Genomic DNA, 21,520 nt, shown 5'->3' with positions numbered 1-21,520 from the left:
AATGGCTGTTGAAAATGTAGCTTTGCCATCACAAATAAATTACATTTTCTAAATGGGTTATATTAGAAAACAGCTGTTTTGAATGGGAATAAAACTTCACAATAATACTGTTACTTTATTTAAACCGTATCTTGGTGGTCATAAGAGACCGTGTAAAAAAAAAAAAAAATAATCCTTTTACTGACTCCAGACTTTTGAATGGTAATGTGTATTGTGAGTGGGTGTCAAAGCAGTGCTTCGGAGATTTGGTTGATTGTCACTGGCAGAGCATAAACATCTGTTGTGTAGCTCATGATGGAATAGCTGCTTTAAAACTTTGTTTGAAATCATCTTCACATTTGTTTCACAAATGGCTAGTAATTTAGATCTTTGATGGTCGAGTCTGAATTTTTGAGTGGCACTCGATGCCTCGACATTTAATTGGCTCATTTGGGCAAAACAATGTAATGGCATGATCAAGCTAATGCTTTCAAGGCCATATGAAGCATTACAAAATTAAATATTTGATCATTTAGCTGTCTCCTAGGAACCTCTGTCTAGCTGTCTGGAGCACAATGGAAAGAACAATGACACATCAGTCAAACATCAGCTTGTATGCAATGGATGAGAAGTGCCAAACACATACAAATAACAATGTCGTTTTTATGTAGTTTTATCAAACTTTGACGTTTTTTTTTTTTTTTAGATTCATCGTCCAGATACACTGTACATTAAATTACGTTTGATTACACCATGATACAATAAAAGTACAAATGTCACACAGTGACAAGCCACTGCTTCTTTTCACAGAAGTCAAAACTGTACATGTACAACATAAATACACTGATGAATAAAGAGGGAGTCTCAACTCCTTAGTCTTAAAATCAGCGTTTAAGATTCAATGGATGCAAGAATAACTGCATGCTTAATTAACAAGGCGTTTGCACCTGTCTGCTGAGCAGTATACATTTGTCATTGTTAGCCTTTACAGCTGAAGCAGAAATGTTCCTCCTAACTTAAAAGATAAGAACGACTACAAAAGAGAAGCAGTACGTTGACAACTCCATACAGCTGCTGAAGAATAAGAAGAGCTTGTTTCTTCATCTGAACAGATTTGGAGAAATTTAGCATTACGTCACTTGCTCTCCAATGGGTGCCGTCAGAATGAGAGTTCAAACAGCTGATAAAAACATCGCAATAATCCACATGACTCCAGTCCATCAATTAACATCTTGTGAAGTGAAAAGCTCTGTGTTTGTAAGAAAGAAATCCATCTTTAAGATGTTTTTAACTTTAAACTGCTGTTTCTGGCTAAAACACGTGTCCTGCTTAATGTAGCTCCAACCAGCTTCAAAACACATGTCTGGAAGTTTCTAGTAATCCCCGAAGACCCTGATTAGCTGGTTCAAGTGTGTTTAGGGTTGGAGCTAAACTCAGAAGACCAATGGTCCTCCAAGAACTGAATTTGACACTCCTGGGCTAAAATACAAGTCCTCTATCCCAGGACTGTTTACTGATTATTATGGATGTTTTTGACTAAAAGCGATGATGATGATGGCTTTGTTTTTGTTTTTAAATCTTTGTGATTTGTTACTTATCATCAAAAGAAAACTGCAATGAAGTCTCTTGATTTGACACGTTTCCTATGTAGGCTGTTGTCTGTATGTTCTCATCAGGCTACATCTGTAGGCACTTGAACTCTTGGCTATGATGCACCTACAGACTCCTGAGATTCCAGCTCGCATGACAGAAATCGGTTGGAATTGTTGCTGTACCTTCGGTTTTGAAGAAATGACAATCTGAAGACAAAAAACAACAACATACATTTATATTCTGCTTTGTTGGAAAGAAGCTTTCTTGGGGGAAAAAGCAAATGCAGCTCAATGCACATTTCTTTCTCCTTTTATTGCTGTAGGTTTCCTAAGAAAAAGAATATATACTGTTAATGCCAATGCACAGTGAATAAAAACAGATGAGCAGGATAATACAAATCAAAAGAAAAGACAGAACCAGACCAGACACAATCGGAGCAACAGATTCTTTGAACATATATAGCCTTATGGATTGTTTATTGACTGACTTTGGACATGCACTCTCTAAATATCCCTGTTATGATTGCTTAGAAACATCAAGTTATTCCTTAATGGGTTCAATTCATCAGTACACCTTTTAGCTGTTATTAGATTGGTTTCAGTTATTCCTTAATGGGTTCTATTAATGGTTTTTATATTTTAGCTGTTGTTAGATTTGTTTGTGATTTAGAGAGAATTTGATTAAATTTAGACATCCATTAACATCTAATTAAACCAAGTTAAAGAGTATTTGCACAATTATGGTGCACATCCATTAATCCATTAAGAGAGACAAAAAGAAAACTTTCACAATGCTCAGTTCTGTGTTACATTTATCATTTAGATGACATCTGTGACTAATTATTAATTTTTGAATAAATGTAGCTTTCATCCAAAACTCCTAATAGGGTTGATTTACCTGAATTTTTAATGTTTTGCTAAAATGGAATACATACAATACTGCTCAAAAGTTTTAATGTTTTTTCTTATTTATTTGAATAAAACAGTAAAATTGTGATCTGTTATTACAATTTAAAATAATTGTTTTCTATTTTTATGTTTAAATGTAATTTACTCCTGTAATGGCAAACCTGAATTTTCAGTGTCACATGATCCTTCAGAAATCATTAAATATGTCCATTTGGTGCTCAAGAAACATTTCTTATTACTATCAGTGCTGAAAACAGTTGTGCTGCTTAATTATTATTATTATTATTATTATTATTATTTTATTTTTTATTTTTTTGGAAACTCATATGTTTTCAGGATTTTCTGATGAATAAAAAAAAAAAACATTTTTTTTTAATAGAAATCTTTTGAAACAAAAATAAATATCTTTACTGTCATTTTTATATCAATTTAATGTGTCCTTGCTGAATAAATGTTAATGTTAAAAAAGAAACCATAATCATGGAGGAGCAGAATGTGGGGCAGAAACTCTAAAACTAGCACTTGTTCTGCATTATCTCAGCACTACAGCAGGTTTTGGTGAACCTAAGCTCGTTGCAGATCTTCTTAGGATGAAACTTCACACTTTTTGCACATCTACCCAGTCACACATTATCATGCATTTAAGCTGAGCACTACAAAACTCCTCAACACGGACAGCTTAAGTGTCACATCCCGTGTGTCTTGCATGAATAGGGCTCTACATGGTTCTGTCCTCAGCATGTTGTTCATTTAACCATGATACAGCACAACAACAGCTGTTTGGTGGAGTGAAACAGCTGAAAGAATGTGTCTTGGGTTCAAGTATGCCGGGGGAGTATGGTGTGATTGACTCATGTGAGTTGCACTCGAGCGAATCTTGGCAGAGGGTCGGCAGGGTAAGACTGAGGAATTCTCAGCCTGACTGTCACACAAGCCACAAACTCATGAAGTTCCTCATCATTTTCTCATCTCTCCGACTGGCTTTCCTTCCCTCTTAAAATTTGACACAAGGCTTGACCTCTCAGTTTATTGCAAGTAAATGCAAATTTTGTTAAAGGGATAGTTCACCCAAAAATTTTAATTCTGTCATTGTTTATGTTGTTCCTATGCTATTTTTTCCACTGTAAACAACAGGACAAATGAATAATTTGAATAATTTTATACAGGGCTTTTTCATGTATACAAATATAGTTTATAGTGAACACATCTGTCAAGCACCAATAAGGTCCATACAACTCAAAATTCTGCCCTTTTTCTTGTAATTTGGAAGGGAAAAAAAGTAATGCTAGAGATAAACTCATAATAAAGTCCCAATTACCTTTTTTATTTTTTATCCAATAGTGCAAACAAGCTTCCAAAAACAACAAAATGTAAAAATGTATTCTGAGAATTGTGAGAAAAAAGTCTGAATCATGATATAAAAAGTCACAATTACCTATTTTATTTTTATTTTTTATTTTATTCCATAAATACCAGATCAATTGGATTCGTACATGTTTTGAACAATATGACAGTGAGTCTTTTTTTTTTTTTTTTGATAGGGGCTATTTGCAGTGTAAGCGATAGAGGCTATTTACATTAAGTGGATATTTACATAAAGAGCATATTTTCTTAGTGATAGATGCTATTTACACTATGTTAAAATAGCAGGATTTTCTGCTAATTATACTACTTTTTACATAAACATGCTACACCTCACACTAGTACTTTTCAAAACATATGCATAATAACTTATCTGCTAATTATAATTTTAATTAAAATTATTAAATGGATGCACCTTAGTGGCATGCCACCTTATTGGGACGATAAAGCCCTCCCTACACCTACACGATACTTTATTTTCAACCTTTTGATTATTTCCTTGATTTTCATTGAAATTGATTTTTGTTTATGATGTGATTTGTTTTTTATGTGATTTGAAATTTGAAAAGGGAGAAAAAAAAGTTAGGTACGAAACACGTTTCATCATCTGCGCCACTGTAGCCATTATAAATATCTGTTCTTTTATAGACTATGCCAATAAATATAACTACACAGTCTGAATAATGTGAGACTGGTGTGTAGTACATGTATCTAAAAATACACATTTCATAATCATGTGGTTTAACAAAGTAACAAAGTTTTACAATGCAACTAGCAAATTAACTTGGGTAGAATGGAAATGTTATTCTTCACTGATACATTTGATTTGTAAATGAATGCTGATTTATAATAAGTAAATCTGTGCGTGTCTGCTGCCCAGAATAAAATGAGATTAACCTTGAATGTCAGAGTAAAATCTGATTAAATTATTGTTATCAAATCAACTGTCAAAAATGAAAACCTTGTTAGCTTTACTCACAGAATGCCTTGCAACTGTATGCAGCAGGATTGTTATTTGTCAGTTGTACATTATGTACATTAATGTGGTGGGTAATATATTAAAATAGGAACTTTTCTAAGGTCTTCAAAATTTTAGGAAGTTGTCGAGACATACAGTGACTTTTTAAAGACACAGATCACCCAAAAAGTGAAAATTTACTCAGCCTAACGTTGCTCCAGACCTTTAGGAATGGCTTCTGTTGAACACAAAAGATGATAGTTTGAAGAATGTTGGTAACCAAACAGCTGCTGTGCTCCATTAAAGGGATAGTTCACCCAAAAATGAAAATTTGATGTTTATCTGCTTACCCCCAGGGCATCCAAGATGTAGGTGACTTTGTTTCTTCAGTAGAACACAAATTATGATTTTTTTTTTTTTAACTTTTGAAGTTTCTGTGTATTAGAGTTATTGTGATTGTTAATGGTATCTGTGAGAGAAAAAAAAACATGCACAGAAAAATCCAAATTAAACCCTGCGGCTTGTGACGATACATTGATGTGTAAAGACACAAAACGATCGGTCTTTGCAAGAAACTGAACAGTATTTATATCGGGTTATATAGTTTTTTTACCTCTGATTCACGCAATGTCCGAACTGTTAGAACTCTTGTGAACACGCTTCACAGCAGCCTGCATCATCAGATCGCAGACTAATAAGTGCATTACCGCCACCTATCTCTCAAGTGGAGAATTGACACTCCCGATTGATATTGTAGATAGAGTGTTAATGGTCCACTTGAGAGATAGGTGGCGGTAATGCACTTATTAGTCTGCAATCTGCCATAAACCCAGAAGAAGATGATGAAGCAGGCTGCTGTGAAGCACGTTCACAAGTGTTATTACAGTTCAGACATTGCGTGAATCAGAGGTAAAAAAAACGATATAAATACTGTTCAGTTTCTTGCACACACCGTTCGTTTTGTGTCTTTACACATCAATGTATCGTCACGAGCCATAGGGTTTAATTTATATTTTTTTGTGCATGTTTTTTTTTTTCTCTCATAGTTTCTGTGACCATTGACAAGCATTGTAGACTGTGAGACTGCAGCAGCTGAAGTTAAAAAAATCAAATTTGTGTTCTACTGAAGACACAAAGTCACCTACATCTCGGATGCCCTGGGGGTAAGCAGATAAACAACAAATTTTTATTTTTGGGTGAACTATCGCTTTAACTTGAATAGTATATTTTTCCCCATACTATGGAAATCAGTGGATACCAGCAACTGGTTACCAGAATCCTTCAAAATATCTTATTGTATGTTTACCCAAAGAAATAAATTCATACAGGTCTGGAACAACTTGAGGGTAAGTAAATTTTCATTTTTGGGTGAACTATCCCTTTAAGTTGCATTGCTGACCAGATGTTCAAATTTTCACTAAGCTCCAATTAAAAATAATCTTTAAATAATTTTGCAGTTAGCAATCAGTTCAAACTATTATTAATCTCCCAAAAGAAAAGAGGAACCCTTTGGGTCGACAGACATGCCTTGAAACCTTTTTCAGGCCGTTCTCATGAACTGTTCTATAATAAGACTGAGATTGATAAGATCAGTAATCCAGTTCAGATGAGTTCCCCGCTTTATGAGCTACATTATACTCCTAATGTCCAATAATTCTCTCCATATGCCAAAACAGATTCCTACTACAGGCCAGGCAGACTTTGAGCTTTGAAAACTTTGTAAAAAGAGCAGCCTCTCTGCCTCAAAGCTTTCTTTTTTCACTGATCTCTGTCCTCTTCTCGTTTCTGGCCTTAGCTATAAGCTATAGAAAAATCTTTTAACATGCCCAGAGATGAACAGAAAAGAAAGATGAGGGTGAAAAGAGAAAATAAAAAATAAGTGAAGAAAAATATACTTGTATTTAAGCTGGAATATTCTTTTCTGATTGGTCATTGCGCCATCCAGCCATGTCTGCTCTTCCAGGTAAAATTCACATTTGTGAAACTTATACAAAATTGTTTTTGTCCATTCTTCACTGTCAATAGTGTAGTGATGGATTAAGCACCGTGACCAGGTCCAAACTAATCAGCTTAATATTGGTCAGTGTGACGAAACTTGCAAATCTAACGCAAAATCTGCACAGGGATCTCGTCCCTCAAATTTCCAATCGAGGGGATTCTTATTGAGACTGCATTTCACTGTGCAAATGTGCCTTTAGGGTGTGGCCATATTTAATATCGCTCAGCGAAATTTAGAAATTTTGCCCACAAAATGTTGCTGAAATTTCGCAAATGTTACTGTACCCTAACTGAAATCAGTAATACTTTAATATACTCATTTCATAACAGCGTAACTAGCTTCTCATTTATCAATTATAGACAAAATGACCTCAGATGACTTCAGTTCTAATTACAGTAAGATTGTTGCAGTGTTTGTCTTCTCACAAGTCCAGTTGTTTCGTAAGTGTAATGGACTATTTTTCTTCTCTTAGCTGAAGCTAGGCGATTCTCTGGTTAACTCAAATTAATATTTCATGTCTTCCATTCCTCTTCTGTGTCCTTATTACCCCATCAGGGTTTATTTTGCGATAATGACCGGCTGACTGTACATTAACAGAGAAACACCGTCCTCTATTATTTGCAGATATTGATTGGAAACAGAATCAAATGGGCATATAAAATCCAACAAGTAACTGCACAGACCAATTAATGCCAGAGAAGAGGAACAATCCGTGAACATCACCCACCCTTCTGCTCTTAACGTAATTAAGTCTGAGTGCAGTAATTAGTCTATCTCAGTCATCTGTGACTGCATCTCACATATAAATTACACATTGAACATTATCCGCTGGTTATTTCCTCTGCACTTCTTCATGAATAGGTTTTTATTTTTTTGTTTTGTTTTTTTATTCATGACCAATTTCCATTTTGGTATACAGTAATAATAAAAGTGTGACTTGAAACTGAGCACACAAGTTTACTTTCACAGCAAACCGCGCTGTGCTTACTGTGAACTTTCCTAAAGATAAAACAGACAGTACGGGTGGTCAAAAACAAGAATGGTCCAGAGAATGTGTGCAGATATATCTAACCAAACAAACCTTCATTTTGATATCGAAGTAGTATGATCACTTAAAAACATCCCAGACATCTGTAACAAATCAGTCCACAAGAGGATACAGATTCCTCGCTTGTATCTATCAAGCCGCATTTCTAGTAATCCGTGCATATTCTGCGTGAGAAAAGAAATGATACAAAACAAAACATTTTCAAAGTTGTCGGTGAAAATTAAAAAGAGGCCATAAACTGAAATTCCACCTGGCCATATATCTGTTGTACTCCTATGTTTAAATAATCATTCCTGACAAATCTGGCCCTGCCTTTACATTGGATCCATATGTTCACACGGACACCAGGGGAACAAACCCTCTAGACATCTGAACAATCTGCCATTGGCATGAAAACAAGAAATACAAAACAATGTTAAAACTGTCTTTTCATGCTGACTGGAGATATATTTTGACTTATTTTGAATTATCTGACAATTTAATCAGAATTTAGATTTAGCACTTCGAAATCTAAAATAAACAACATTTCTAAAATGCTCAGGATTATAAAATAAGGCCCAAAAAAAACTAACAAGGATTGCGAAATGTTTTGAAAAAAGTGACAGGGCTATAAATAAGGAGTGTAATAATCAATGTGACTCCCTGTGAACCTTTTTTAAAACCATGGGGGCAATGATTTAAAATAGATACGCATGTAAGGCCCTATCCATTAGTCTGATGACCAGCTCATAGCCTGACCTGACATTAACCTGAAACACAAGGATTTGGTGCAGCTGAGAGTGAAACTGGTGCAGTTTTGACCAAACATGGAAACATCCTCTTTAGCAGTGGGTTATATCGGATACCCTTCAAATGCTCAGTCCGAACCTCACTTAGACTCACAAGAGAAACGGTAGAGATACAATGTGTTCAGGTTACTGCCTAGGTACCAGTGATTATCTAACTGTTTTCAATTTAAGCTGTTTAATAGCTATCAAAGAAATTATTAAATGAATAAGGGGTCTTTAAGAATGCTGATATTTAAATGTATAGTTTGAAATAGTATTCACTCACCATCATGTTATTTCAAACCTGTGTGACTTACTTTCTTCCATGGAAAACAAAAGTAAACATTTAGCAGGATGTTCATACTGTTTTCTTAATGACCAAGGGCTTCAAGCTCCAAATACGACAAAAAGTACCATATAATATAGGCAATCTAGTCCAAGTCTTTAGAAGCCATACAATAGTTTGTGTGAAAAACACATGATTTTTTTTTTTTTTTGGCACAGATCAAGGTGTGCCAAAAATTCATATATGCATATGCATATTCAAATCACACAACCGCAATGATACTTTCGTGGTCCTTCTTTAGTAATTTGTTGGAGGCTGTCAGCCCCTGGCCACCATTTACTTTCGTGGTCTATGGAACAGTGTTATTTTAGTATTATTTATATACTATTATAGTAGTACTAATTAATATCGTTTTAGGATTTATTAATAGTTATCATTCATATTTTTTATTATTTTAATTAGCTTTTATTTTTATATTTTCATTAAGTTTGAGTAATTTTGTTATGTGCTTTTTAATTCGTTTTTTTTTTCATATGTCTATAAAGCTTTAAATCAATTTTATTTCAGTTCTAGTAGTTTTAGTACTTATTTGAGTTAGTTGCCCAAACAACATTTCAATTTTTTAAAGATTTTCATGTAATATTAATATTTTATTTCCATTTTATTTAAATGACCAAAGACTATTTTTAACCATTTTAGTTTTGTAGTTAACAACAACAACTCTACATAAAACTCTACCTTTTAAGATATGCTATGTATAATTGAATAGTTTATCATCTCAAGATAATTAATAATAATAACTATATATTTGATAGTTATGCCTTCTTTTAGACACAGCGAGGAGGTTTGCTCATCACTCGCACTATTTGTATAGTGGGTTGCAAAAAATAGTGCCACTTCTAAAATCAATTTGAGCTAATAACTGCTTCAGCAAGGAGAGAAAGCTAGTAAAGTACATTGTAAAATCAATCGGACACATTAACCCATTGCACGTGTTAACCCACTCTAACTGTCTGAGATCTTAATGGCAAAAACTAAAACTACACAGTTATTACAGCCGACACCCTAAAACATCACAATCAATATTTAAGGCCTTTACTGCAGTGTCCAATTCATCACAAGGCAGAGTAAGTGTCAAAATGGCTTCAATCACAGGTTGGACCCTTTTTTAAAAATGTGTTAAGACAGGTTTGTCCGTCTCTGAATAAAAGTGATGTCAGGGTGCAGGGCTGCTGCATCACATTTAATTTAATCTCTCTCTAACGGGACGTTTTTATAGCCTGCAATAACAACAAAGTCCTTAATCTAAGATAGGGCCATAAAACATGTGACCACCTTCCTCTCAGCTTCTATTCAAGAAGTTATCAGCGAGAGAACACTATCAGGATGTTCTCATTCCTCTATCATGCTCCTTATTAGACTGAAGAGCAACAATAAAACATTCTCTCATATGTTTTGGTTTTATTTCTTGGCTTTGTGTTTCACGGCTGTGTGGAGGATTTGATTTGACCTTGGCTGAACCTGAAAGCTGAGACGTTTACCTTCAAACTTGTTAACATGTACATGTCTTTCTGAATAGGTTTTGGACACAGTCCTGCATTATTAGTTCTTGGAATGCCACAATCTTTTGCGGTACCTGGTTCTGATTGAGCCAAAGGTCCAAAGTTCCTCTCACAAACGTGAAGCTTTTTCAGTCACACCGAACAAAACGTGAGTCCGGCTGCCACTGAACAGATTCAGAAAGCTCAACTCAAAGCCCTCCGCATGAGTAGAGAGCGGACTTAAACCACATGGCTATAGCGCTAATCTGCCCAAATGTTCCTTGGTTGGGAAAACGTCACATTCCAGAGGTACCTCGGGAACATTCTAGGAAAAAAAATGTGTCGAATATGGAAATTGTGAAAGGCTGTGATTGATGGTTAAGATTTGCTGGATGGTGACCATTAGAGAAGTCTCTATGGAAACAGAACCAGAGAGAAATGTGTCTTTTGACACCTTTTCTGCATCGCCAATCATCAGTCTGATAATGAACAAAGAGGGAAAAATGCTGTGCTAAAATACTTCATGCGGGGATCAAGGCTGTAGCTTTTAGACACAAAACAAAAAAACACTTCTCGCTGTGTTTTCGCTCGTGTTGCACAAGGACAGATTCTGCAGCAACGAAAGGGACTAAGTGTAACTCTAAATCCTTATATTTATAGCATTTGAAAGCTGCTGTAAAACAAAACATTGCAATTAAGTGAGCTAAATGTTTACTATTAATTTGGATAGAATAATATCAACAGCGAAGTACATTTCAGTGGGGGGTAAATCTGAGAATCAACGATTATTTTAACTTCCTTGAGAAACATCATCTGAGATCATCTTTGGCACAAGCTGCCTCAGGAAAAGCAAAGATGAAATCAAGCCTTTAAAAAAAAACCACTGAAGTTAAACAGTAGCAGCTAAATATAGCAGGCTTTATTCAAAATATAATTTATTTAATGTTCACTACTGATGATAATTATATAGCCTATATATATTAAGACAATTTTCTTCAGAAATATTGTATTTTATCCATTAAGAAAACACGTACCATAATCTCACACATTTATTTTGTGTACCCTGTTTTTCAGTTTGCTTGAAATTGCATATATGTCATTTTACATTTTTTTAATTGATCAGTTTGGAGTTCAAAGTAATGAATCAAAAATGTTAGTCAAGATGATCTATACTGCTTTTATTTAATTTATCAAAATACCTTAGAAAAAAAATGTGATGTGATGTAATTTTTTTTTTTTTTTTTTTTTTTTTTTTCAGTGGATATTTTGAACACATTATTGGCTGTCATCTGTGTTGGGTAGATTGTTATAGACTGCACTATTTTTATGATTTTAATTCAAAATATGAGGTTAACCTGATCAAGAAAATGCCATTTGGTTGCCCAAATAATACCTGCCACTGCAATTATGAGTCAAAACATGTTATTTTTAAATTATCTCTGATCAAATTCATTATTTTCTCCAAAATGGTAGATGCTGGTTTATCAGATGCTTTTAGGTAAGCTGTTTTAGTGGCTCAGCTAATACAGTTCTACCATCAAATGCAGGAAAAACTATTAAAAATTTAATTATTATAATTACAAATAATATGTCAAAATGTCAAAAACAGTTAATTTGAGGATAAAGAATAATATACATCAAATTGAGACTTAAAATACATCAAATAAGATGCCACGTGGCTGGCCATGGGGTTTACACCACACTAAAACCTAAAAAAGAAGACTACTCATGCAAACCAAACATCATGGTTTGTCTAGAGCCACTTAACAGTAATAAAATGGGGAATAATTCCCCAAAACATCATTGTAACAAAGCAAATCATAAGGATACACCCATTATATTGGTGCATAAAACGACAAGTATTTTGCTAGGACGAGACTGCAAACCACTGAGCGTAGACACTCAGAGTACTGGCCTTAGTTATAAAAATCAGAAAGGTCAAAACATCAATGAAGTAATTCTTTCGCCTGGGGTGGAAAACACACAAATAATAGAAATGCACAAATAAAAGACGGGAAAATAAATAGTGGTGTATTTAAAATGCCTCTGTTGTTTTACGCAGATCATAAAGTTTCACAGCGATGAACATTGCATGGTCACAACCATGTGCTTTTGTTTTGATCAAGAGCCGCAATGATGTCATATATACTTGTGCAAAACCAGTGTGGGGGTAATTGCCTTTGTAATGGCAAAGCCCACTTAAAACAGTCTGAAACTATGAGGAGAAAAACAACTGGAAACGTGGAAAGACTTGTTGCTGAATATTCTACCAGCTCTTGCGGCTAAACGCAGCTTTTCACTTTCAAAGTTACTGAGCGTGTTCCAGCCGATTATGTCATTTTTAAGTGTCTTGTAAAAGCCTGTGTGGAATTAGCATGTTTCTAAATGGGTTTTATAAAGATAATTTTTATGATAATGTCTAAGATAGTCTAAAATTACAGTGACATTATCATTTCTAACATTTTTATCATCTTCAACATTTTTCGGACCAAGGATAGATAGAGAAGGAACAAGGACCCCCATTACATAATGTACATACTGTAACTGAGGGTTGCATTTTAAGCTGTACACTATGATACTTACATTGCAAAACCATTCAAATAATCATTATTGATTAGATATATTGGCATATTACATTTAAATTTTACATAATACTTTTTGTGAGTGGAATGATGAAACATTTAGCAGAACTTTAGCTCAATACTTTAGCTTTAGTTGACTTAATATTGTATTTTTTTACCACACACTCTCTCTTTTTCTATGAAAGTATGGAAAATTAAATATTAGTAAAAATACAGATTAGCCATGGATGCTTAATAGAAGATCACTGATACAGAAATTGTGAACTTACCTAATTTCAGAAATATTAAACATCAATAACATAAATGATATATATACTATCGTTCAAAAGATTGGAGTCAGTAATTTTAAAAAGAAATCAATACCTTTATTCAGCAAGGATGTATTAAATTAATCAAAAGTGATAAATACATTTATAATGTAACAAAAGACATTTATTTCAAATAATCAAAGAAACTTAAAAATGTGCAGTTTACACAAAATGTTTAAGCAGCACAACCATTTTTAACATTGATAATAATAAGATTTTTTTTTTTTTTTGAGTAGCAAGCATATTAGAATGATTATTAGAATGATTTCTGAAGGACCATGTGACACTGAATACTTGAGTAATGGCTGCTGAAAATTCAGCTTGGCCATCACTGGAATAAATTAAACCTTCATTATAAATTTTAATAGTATTTCACAATATTACTGACTCCAAAGTTTTGAACTCTGTATACAGTTTGAATAGATATATGCTTTGTGTATATATTTGTGTATATATATATATATAGTATATATTTGTGTGTATATATATATATATTTTTTTTTTTTATTTTGTATATATGTTTATGTATTTTATATATCAACTAAAGTAAAAAGGGTCTTAAAGGCATAGTTCACCTTCAGTTGCTGGTCCCCATTGACTTGCATAGTGTTTTTTGCATAGTGCAACTGAAGGTTAACTTTCCCTTTAATGGTGCAGTGTGTCCAACCAGAAATCTCCAACAAGAGCACTTTACCAACATTCTTACACGCACTTTTCATATATAAGGTTATCTTTCATCTCTTTTCTCCAAGAACTCATTTCTGAAAGCTCAGTTTGTTCAAGAGGGACTAACTGTACCTGAGAGAAATGGAGGTTCCGTTGACAGACTCTGAGTGCTGTCTGCTTGGACTAAAGCCCCCCCGCCGGGCATAGCGCTCATTTCCACAGCACAGGATCATAAGGAAGGCTCTCCGAAAAGCCCGGTTCAGAAAAGCATACAGGAACGGATTCAAACCCGAGTTGATGTAACCCAACCAGAGCCAAGCGGTCCACATCTGCCAGGGCACACTGTAACTGATGAAGGGATCCACCACATTGGTGATAAAGAAGGGTGCCCAGCACAGACAGAAGCAACCCATGATGACAGCCAGTGTCTTGGCCGCCTTAGTTTCGTTCTTAATGTGATTGGAACCATGTTGATCGTGGTTGGGGTAAGTCGAAGAAGGGGCCGAGCCGGCCCGATGCAGTAAGCCGATTCGCCGAGCGTGTCCCATAGCGGTGACATAGATTCTCTGATAGGCCAGAACCATCAGCACCAGCGGCACATAAAAGGCCACGGCCGAACACACCAGAGCATAGGGTCGGTTCACCATGAACACACAAGTTGAATTATGGGAAGAGTTGAACTTTCTTTCCTCGATCTGGGAAATAAAAATATAATAAAAAAACACACACAAAAAAATTTACATAATTAAGGATGCACTGATATTAAAATTCTGGCTGATACCAATAACTGAAAACTATTTTCATGTTATGGTCGATAACTGATAAATGGTTGATATTTCAATGCTATTGTATCTAAGTAAATTAAAAATAAAACACTAAAAACTTGCTACAAGTGAATATACAAGTGCAACATTGTAATGTAAATGGATTTTCATGTTGTGATTTGCTAAAGATTACATTTACTGGGGTTTTTGAAGACAAACCTATTAGATATTGTAAAAGGTCATCTAAGCATATATAAATATATAAATAATACATATAAAGTTGTTGAGTAGAATAAAATAATAAAATCACAAATATCTGTCAAACTGATACTATTGATAACCGATATGGTATGGATTCATCATCTGATATTGTGACCTTCTCAATTACATACAACAAACAAATTCATACAACATAACTTTATACAATAAATTTTCACATGCACTACTTTTTTGTCTTGTTTTTGAAAGAAGTGTCTTATGCTCACCAAGTCTGCATTTATTTGATCAAAAATATAGTAAAAACATTTAACATTTAAAATAACTGTTGTCTATTTATACTGTGTGTATTGTTAAATCCTTTATAAAATCATTTTAATTTATTCCTTATATACACTATGCAGTCTTCATTTTCACATTTCTTTCAGAAAGTACAAAATTTTATTTTTTGTAGCAATATAATTGCCTTTACCATCACTTAAAACTAACTGAATGCATCCTTTCTGAATGCAAAAAAACCCTCAATTTTGAGCAGTTTTGTAATCAGTTGAATTCATATTAAATTAATTTTGTAATCTATATTTTTAATAACGGCTTTATTTACCAAAAATGTAACATTCCTTAAAATGGTAACACCCAAGAAGTGGCATCATTTAGACCCTTTCTACAGTGTAGCCAAAGTAAATAACATCATTCCTTTTTAAATTTTTCTGTACCTTGTATTTGTGGCAAGTGCTATTTTATTTTATTTTATTTCCAAAAAACTGGTTTTAAAATGCATCCTACACAGATCTAGCGGAGAGTAATTAGTTACAAAATTTAACACATCAGCATAGCAAGAAGAATTCATCCAACAACAACTCCTCACTTACAAAGCTCTCGATTCCAATGGTATTCCAACTTTGCATGATGGGAAGAAAAGAGATAAAAATGGGGATGACCCAGCATCCAACCAGCATCAGTGAGACTCTCACAGGCGTCATCTTGTTATTGTAGACCAGAGGCTGACAGCAAATCGCATAGTACCTGCCCAAGACAGGAAGTGCAAATATCTCAAGAATGATACATGGATGCTCTCAGGCAGCAGAATGTCTTTAGTATTCAATGTGTCCCAACATACTCTACTTTCATTTACCCAGATGATTCTGAATCTGTCCTTGAAAGGCTAATGCTATGAAAAATATGTGCTCACGAGAGACTGTAGAGGCAAAGACATCATGAGTCATGGGAAGCATATGGATGGAGAAAGGACTTGGTGACACAGATAGATAAACAGAATTTGTTGTTTGAAAGAGAGAGAGGCTTTGAGAGACTAAGAATGAGTCATGTTACTGCCATATGGACCAGGTGCAGTGCATAAATCACAGCTGCTCTCAAAGGCCAAGAGAGCTGCAGTCTTCCCAATGGGTGAACATGAGAAAATCTGCATATGTAATGCAGCAAATTACACATAATTAGCTGCCATTCTGACAAACCCCAGGAGTTAGTGTCAAGACATTAACTAATCATTTCTTTTTTTATGCGTACGTTTTTGAATGTACAGTTCACTGTGAGTGAATCGTTGTACATAAAGCACATCTTTACAATCAAAGTAACAGAGAAATTAAGAATCAGACAAAATATAAATTAGACAACCATACAGGCCAGACATTATCTTTGTCTATAGCACAGCAGGGTAGCAGAAAAGCGCTGTAGCACACTGTAATTGGGTTACACATGATTACAGGGCTTAAACCTTTTAGTGTGCTTCTGGATGCCAAAATTTAAATCCTGCAGTTTAGAGAGAAATAAATAAATAAGGCTGCATTTATTTGATAAAAAAATCCAGTAATATTGTGAAATATTATTAAAATTAACAGGAAAAAAACTGTAATATTGTGAAACATTATTATGATATTAAATAATAGTTCTCTATTTTAATATATTTTCTCTATTTTTCCTATTTAAATTTTTATTTTAAAATGTGATTTATTCCTGTGATGGCGAAGCTGAATATTTAGCATTGTATATCTTATATCGCTGTTTTTGCTGTATTTTTGATCAAATAAATGCAGTCTTGGTGAGCTTAAAAGACTTCCTAAAAATAAAATAAAAACTTGGAAAAAATCGAATTATTACAATTATTTGACCGATAGGTTTTATATATGTATATATATATATATATATATATATATATATATATATATATATATATATATATATATATATATGTGTGTGTGTGTGTAGATAGTGTATATATATAGATATAGATAGATATATATATATATATATATATATATATAATGATATAAAAAATATGACACTGCATGCAGTGACCCAAAATACTTTTAGAGAAAAAAATATGATCAAATCTAGTATAGAAAACTGCTGCCCCAATACTATTAAGTGCATGATAACATGTTCTAATTTAAGACCTCTTTTCTTAATATTACCATGGCAACGCAAGGAGTTACTTGTGTAGAACAGCGTTGCGTTATTCATTTATGTTTCTATGTCAGCCTCATAAACGCACTCACCTGTCTAGTGCAATGCAGCACAGATGCAGTATAGATACAGTGGTCAGCAGCACGTCCAGTGAGGTTCGGACCAAGCAGAACGTCTCTCCATAGCTCCACTGACCGGTGACCAACTCTATGGCTGCCAGGGGCATCACAACAAGGGCAACTAGAAAGTCTGCAAATGCCAGTGATACGATGAAGAAATTGGTCTTCTTCTTCCTATATATAGAGCAGTAAATTAACAAAAGATAACATTGATAAACATTAGTTCACTACAGAAAATATTCTACCGTCTACCCATAGAAAATACTCATCTATGTTATGCTATGTTATGAAACACTACAGAACCATAGTGATACCTGTTTGGGGGGAATCAACCTACAAATTGCTTACTTTTAGATATCTTGCACATTAAATATAATTTACATGTATTTTAGCATCAAAAATGCACACTGACACAGCTAATTTAAATGTAGATATGAAGCAGATTTACCTTAGATGTCTGTCTTTACAGAGAGCCACCATCACAAGCAAGTTACCAAGTGCAGTCAGTATAATGATGGTCACCAGGACAATACACAGTGTTATCTTCGAAGTCTGTTTGGACACAACTTCATCCACTGAACTGCAGACAAAAATATGCAGCCAATTATATATGAATACATAAGATAAATACTTATCTATATAGTAAAATATTTTGAAGTGGTTCTTACTCATCCGCTGAGTCTGATGCTGTGGCCATGACTGGTCATCTGTATGGAAGTGATCAGATGGGGATTCGTTCACACAAGACACTGCAGACCCTCTCCTGTGGGACAAACCCAACTGTTTTGCGTTCTCACATCCCAAATTCAATCATATTCTTTCAGCAGGAGTTTCAAAGTGAGAGCACTGAGACTAAACCATCAGCACATTTAAAATAAAACACAGGCTTGTGGGATATAACAAGTAAATATGAGCCAGCCATGATGAGCGTCTGACCATCTTCCTTTCTAAGCAAAACTACAGGCTCACAAGAACTAACCATTGCATGCTGTCAATCAGCATTTTGTTGGCTAAATCAGTCATTTGAGATTGGCTTTGTCACATCTGTAAAACAGAAATCAGAAAATGTAAATTTTCCTAATAAACTATGTGCACTGCAATATGTCTAAAATGTGCAAATTTGAGTGGACGTGAATGTTTGCTATATTAGCAGTATTAATTAAATGAAGCCATTGTAAAATGACTTAGAAAGTGACTTTTTTTCTTCTTCTTCTAGTTGTCTAATAAACCTTGCATATTACAATTATTAAACTTGTATCTAAATAAATAGGATAATAAAATAATTTTATGGATGATCAAATAATTATCCATATAAATATAAAAATAAATAAATATTATTAAATACTAATATGGATGATGATTTTACTAGCCTATTTGTGTGTGTGTGTGTGTGTGTGTGTGTGTGTGTGTGTGTGTGTGTGTGTGTGTGTGTTTTTTTTTTTTTTTTTTTTTTTTTTGTGTGTTTTTTTTTATATTTCTTTACACTTGATTTGATTGATTTGTTATTTTTTCTTTGAAATTTATGGTCTGATGTTAAAGAAATACTTGAGCCTTTCTGATGGTACTGTGGGGGCACATAAAACAAAAAAGGTTAGGAAACCCTGGCCTGAATTGAAGTCATATGTCTTATTATGCCCTCCAAAATACATCAAATATTGAAGGCAAGATACTGAAGATAGATAAACCTCAACACAAAGTGCATGCACTCCATCATCACACTGTTAATACCCACAGTGGCCAAATCGCACCCTGTGCCTGTGGCGCTGGATCCATAACTCACGCAGAAGTGAAGAGAGCTCTCACAGAGTAAACACTGGAAGCGTGTGATGTATTTGCCCAGCTGGGAGGCTCAAGTGGGCATTACAGAGACAGCTTGGATACTTCTTTCCTGTCCTGTTGCTTTCGTTTGAGTTTCAAATGAGCCACATGATTATTATAGCCCTGTATCAAACACACTGAACAAAACAGGCTATTCTAAACAGCTACGCAGAGAGGACACATGATTTCTTTTGTAGGACAGAGTAAAAGGGTCATTTTACAAAACAGGTGCCACCTGTGTCCCTGATATGCATATGTGCAAATAAATTAAATTTAATGAATATCTGAAGGCAGATTTTACTATGTGTCAACACAGAACATTGTGGAACATGGTGATGGAAAAGAATATGAGATTGAGATATATATATGAGACAAAAATTGACTTCAACGCTTTTTTGTTTCCCAGAGAAACTTTTGCATTTGCGAACAAACACAAAAATTCTCAGAGAATACATTTGAATTATTATTTTTACTCATTATAGTTTTCCTGCTTCCTTTGCACAAGACTTGTCAAATTAAACTGTAACTGTCAACTCTGTTACATTTCATACATGCTTTAATTTGGCTTGCAATACCACAATGCAGTTAGTTGACTCTTAAACACATTATTTATCTGATACAATGTTTAAAATCTAGTGAAACTGAACTTTCAAAATCAAACTGGGAAAGGCCCCCGTTTCATCAAATGATCCAAAAAGAAAGCAGGGCTGAAGTACAAACGCTGATGCCATGTGACATGACACTAACTTTCAGTAATCTTGTCTCATAAGATCTAAAAGCTCACTATTCCCTTCAGCTCAAGGGATTTCAAACATGGTTAACTGTCTTAAGCATACAGATCATTCCTGATAAAGAACTTCTGGAATCTGAACATTCCAGTTTTTATAAAAGCATTAAATAACTGGTTAGTACAAAATGAACTACAAACTCAATTAAACAAATGTGATGCATCACAACCTGAATGCTTAACTATTGAACAATCTACAATAACACTAAAACTAAACTACTAAACACTAACTAAACACTAAATTATATTAAACAAAATATTTAACTTAAATATTCCGAAGAAATAGGCAGCTCTAGGTTTCAAACAGGATCTACTTCAGCAAACACCCATAACCCTTGACAAGTTGTTGTCACTGTAATCTATTGGCAATACTCAGTTTCTCTGATTTTATTTTTGGTTTTTTTTTTAGGAGGAAAACAGGTTTACGTTGAAGGATTTGAATTATTGAAGAGTATATACTGTGAAAAACTCTTTTTTTTTGTTTTATTTAGATTCCTTCACAAAATACATTTTTTTTCTTTAGTGCCACCAGGAAACTGAGTGGCATTTGCTTTAAAGGGATAAATCACAGTCTGTGATGACAAGAAAGCATAAGCCTCACACAAGTTATGAGAGTGACATTTTCACACAATCATAAATTGAGTGACACACTGATCATAGTGGGATCTACATGTCTATATAATACAACAATAACCAGCTGTGAAATAGGTTTGGTGACAAAAACATACAATATAAAAGGTAAGAATTTCTTATCAAATACATTAAACTAATAATAATAATAATAATAATATCTATTATTTTTATTTAAATATTTTAAAACAGACATTACCTGTACTTTATGGTGTTTATAATGACCTGTTGCACACTTGAAGGCACTTAAATGCGAGGCAGCCTCATTCAGATAACTTTACTCACCCAGGGGCTCTGTGTTTCAGACGTCTTTGGGAATCCACACGTGCTTCTATAAACTGTCATATTCCATCACAGTTAGTCGGAGACTGAAGTGCTCTTCTCTGCCCTGTGCCACAGACAAACAACTGCAGCAAGCAGCAGATCATCTGTTGATGTAAAGTGGACCGGCGCTCTGAGTCTCTGCTGAACAACGCACGAGTCTGAAACAAACCAAAACAGAGCAACAGCGCCACCCGGTGTTTCAACGCACATTACTACAGGTCCAAAGAATGTACAAATAATTTTTTTTTTTTACAAAAATGAGCTGATTGTATTACATATGTTATACTATGCAATTATATATGAAATATATGCATATATTATTTTATTTGCAATATTCGTTCAGAATAAAAGGTGCAAAGCTGTCACTGGGAGGTAACCCAATGTACAAAAGCTAAAAGGTACATCTTTGGATCTTACTTACCCAAAAATGGTACATAATAG

At 34.2% G+C, this 21,520-nt stretch overlaps 1 protein-coding gene across 1 annotated transcript; it reads right to left on the bottom strand.

Moving 5' to 3' along the window:
- Positions 1-228: 228 nt before the first annotated feature.
- On the bottom strand, positions 229-21,256 carry LOC109067320 (5-hydroxytryptamine receptor 4-like). The gene is made up of 7 exons (XM_042778932.1): positions 21,041-21,256; positions 18,189-18,283; positions 17,969-18,100; positions 17,494-17,694; positions 15,850-16,003; positions 14,130-14,692; positions 229-1,778 (listed from the first exon to the last, which is right to left on the bottom strand). The coding sequence occupies exons 2-7, from the start codon at positions 18,215-18,217 to the stop codon at positions 1,685-1,687; spliced, it is 1,173 nt and encodes a 390-aa protein (XP_042634866.1). The 5' UTR covers positions 18,218-18,283; positions 21,041-21,256; the 3' UTR covers positions 229-1,684.
- Positions 21,257-21,520: the final 264 nt, after the last annotated feature.

Source organism: Cyprinus carpio, chromosome A21 (assembly GCF_018340385.1).
Source record: "Cyprinus carpio isolate SPL01 chromosome A21, ASM1834038v1, whole genome shotgun sequence".
NCBI classification, from domain to species: domain Eukaryota; kingdom Metazoa; phylum Chordata; class Actinopteri; order Cypriniformes; family Cyprinidae; genus Cyprinus; species Cyprinus carpio.
This window is presented reverse-complemented; position numbering and strand designations above follow the sequence as displayed.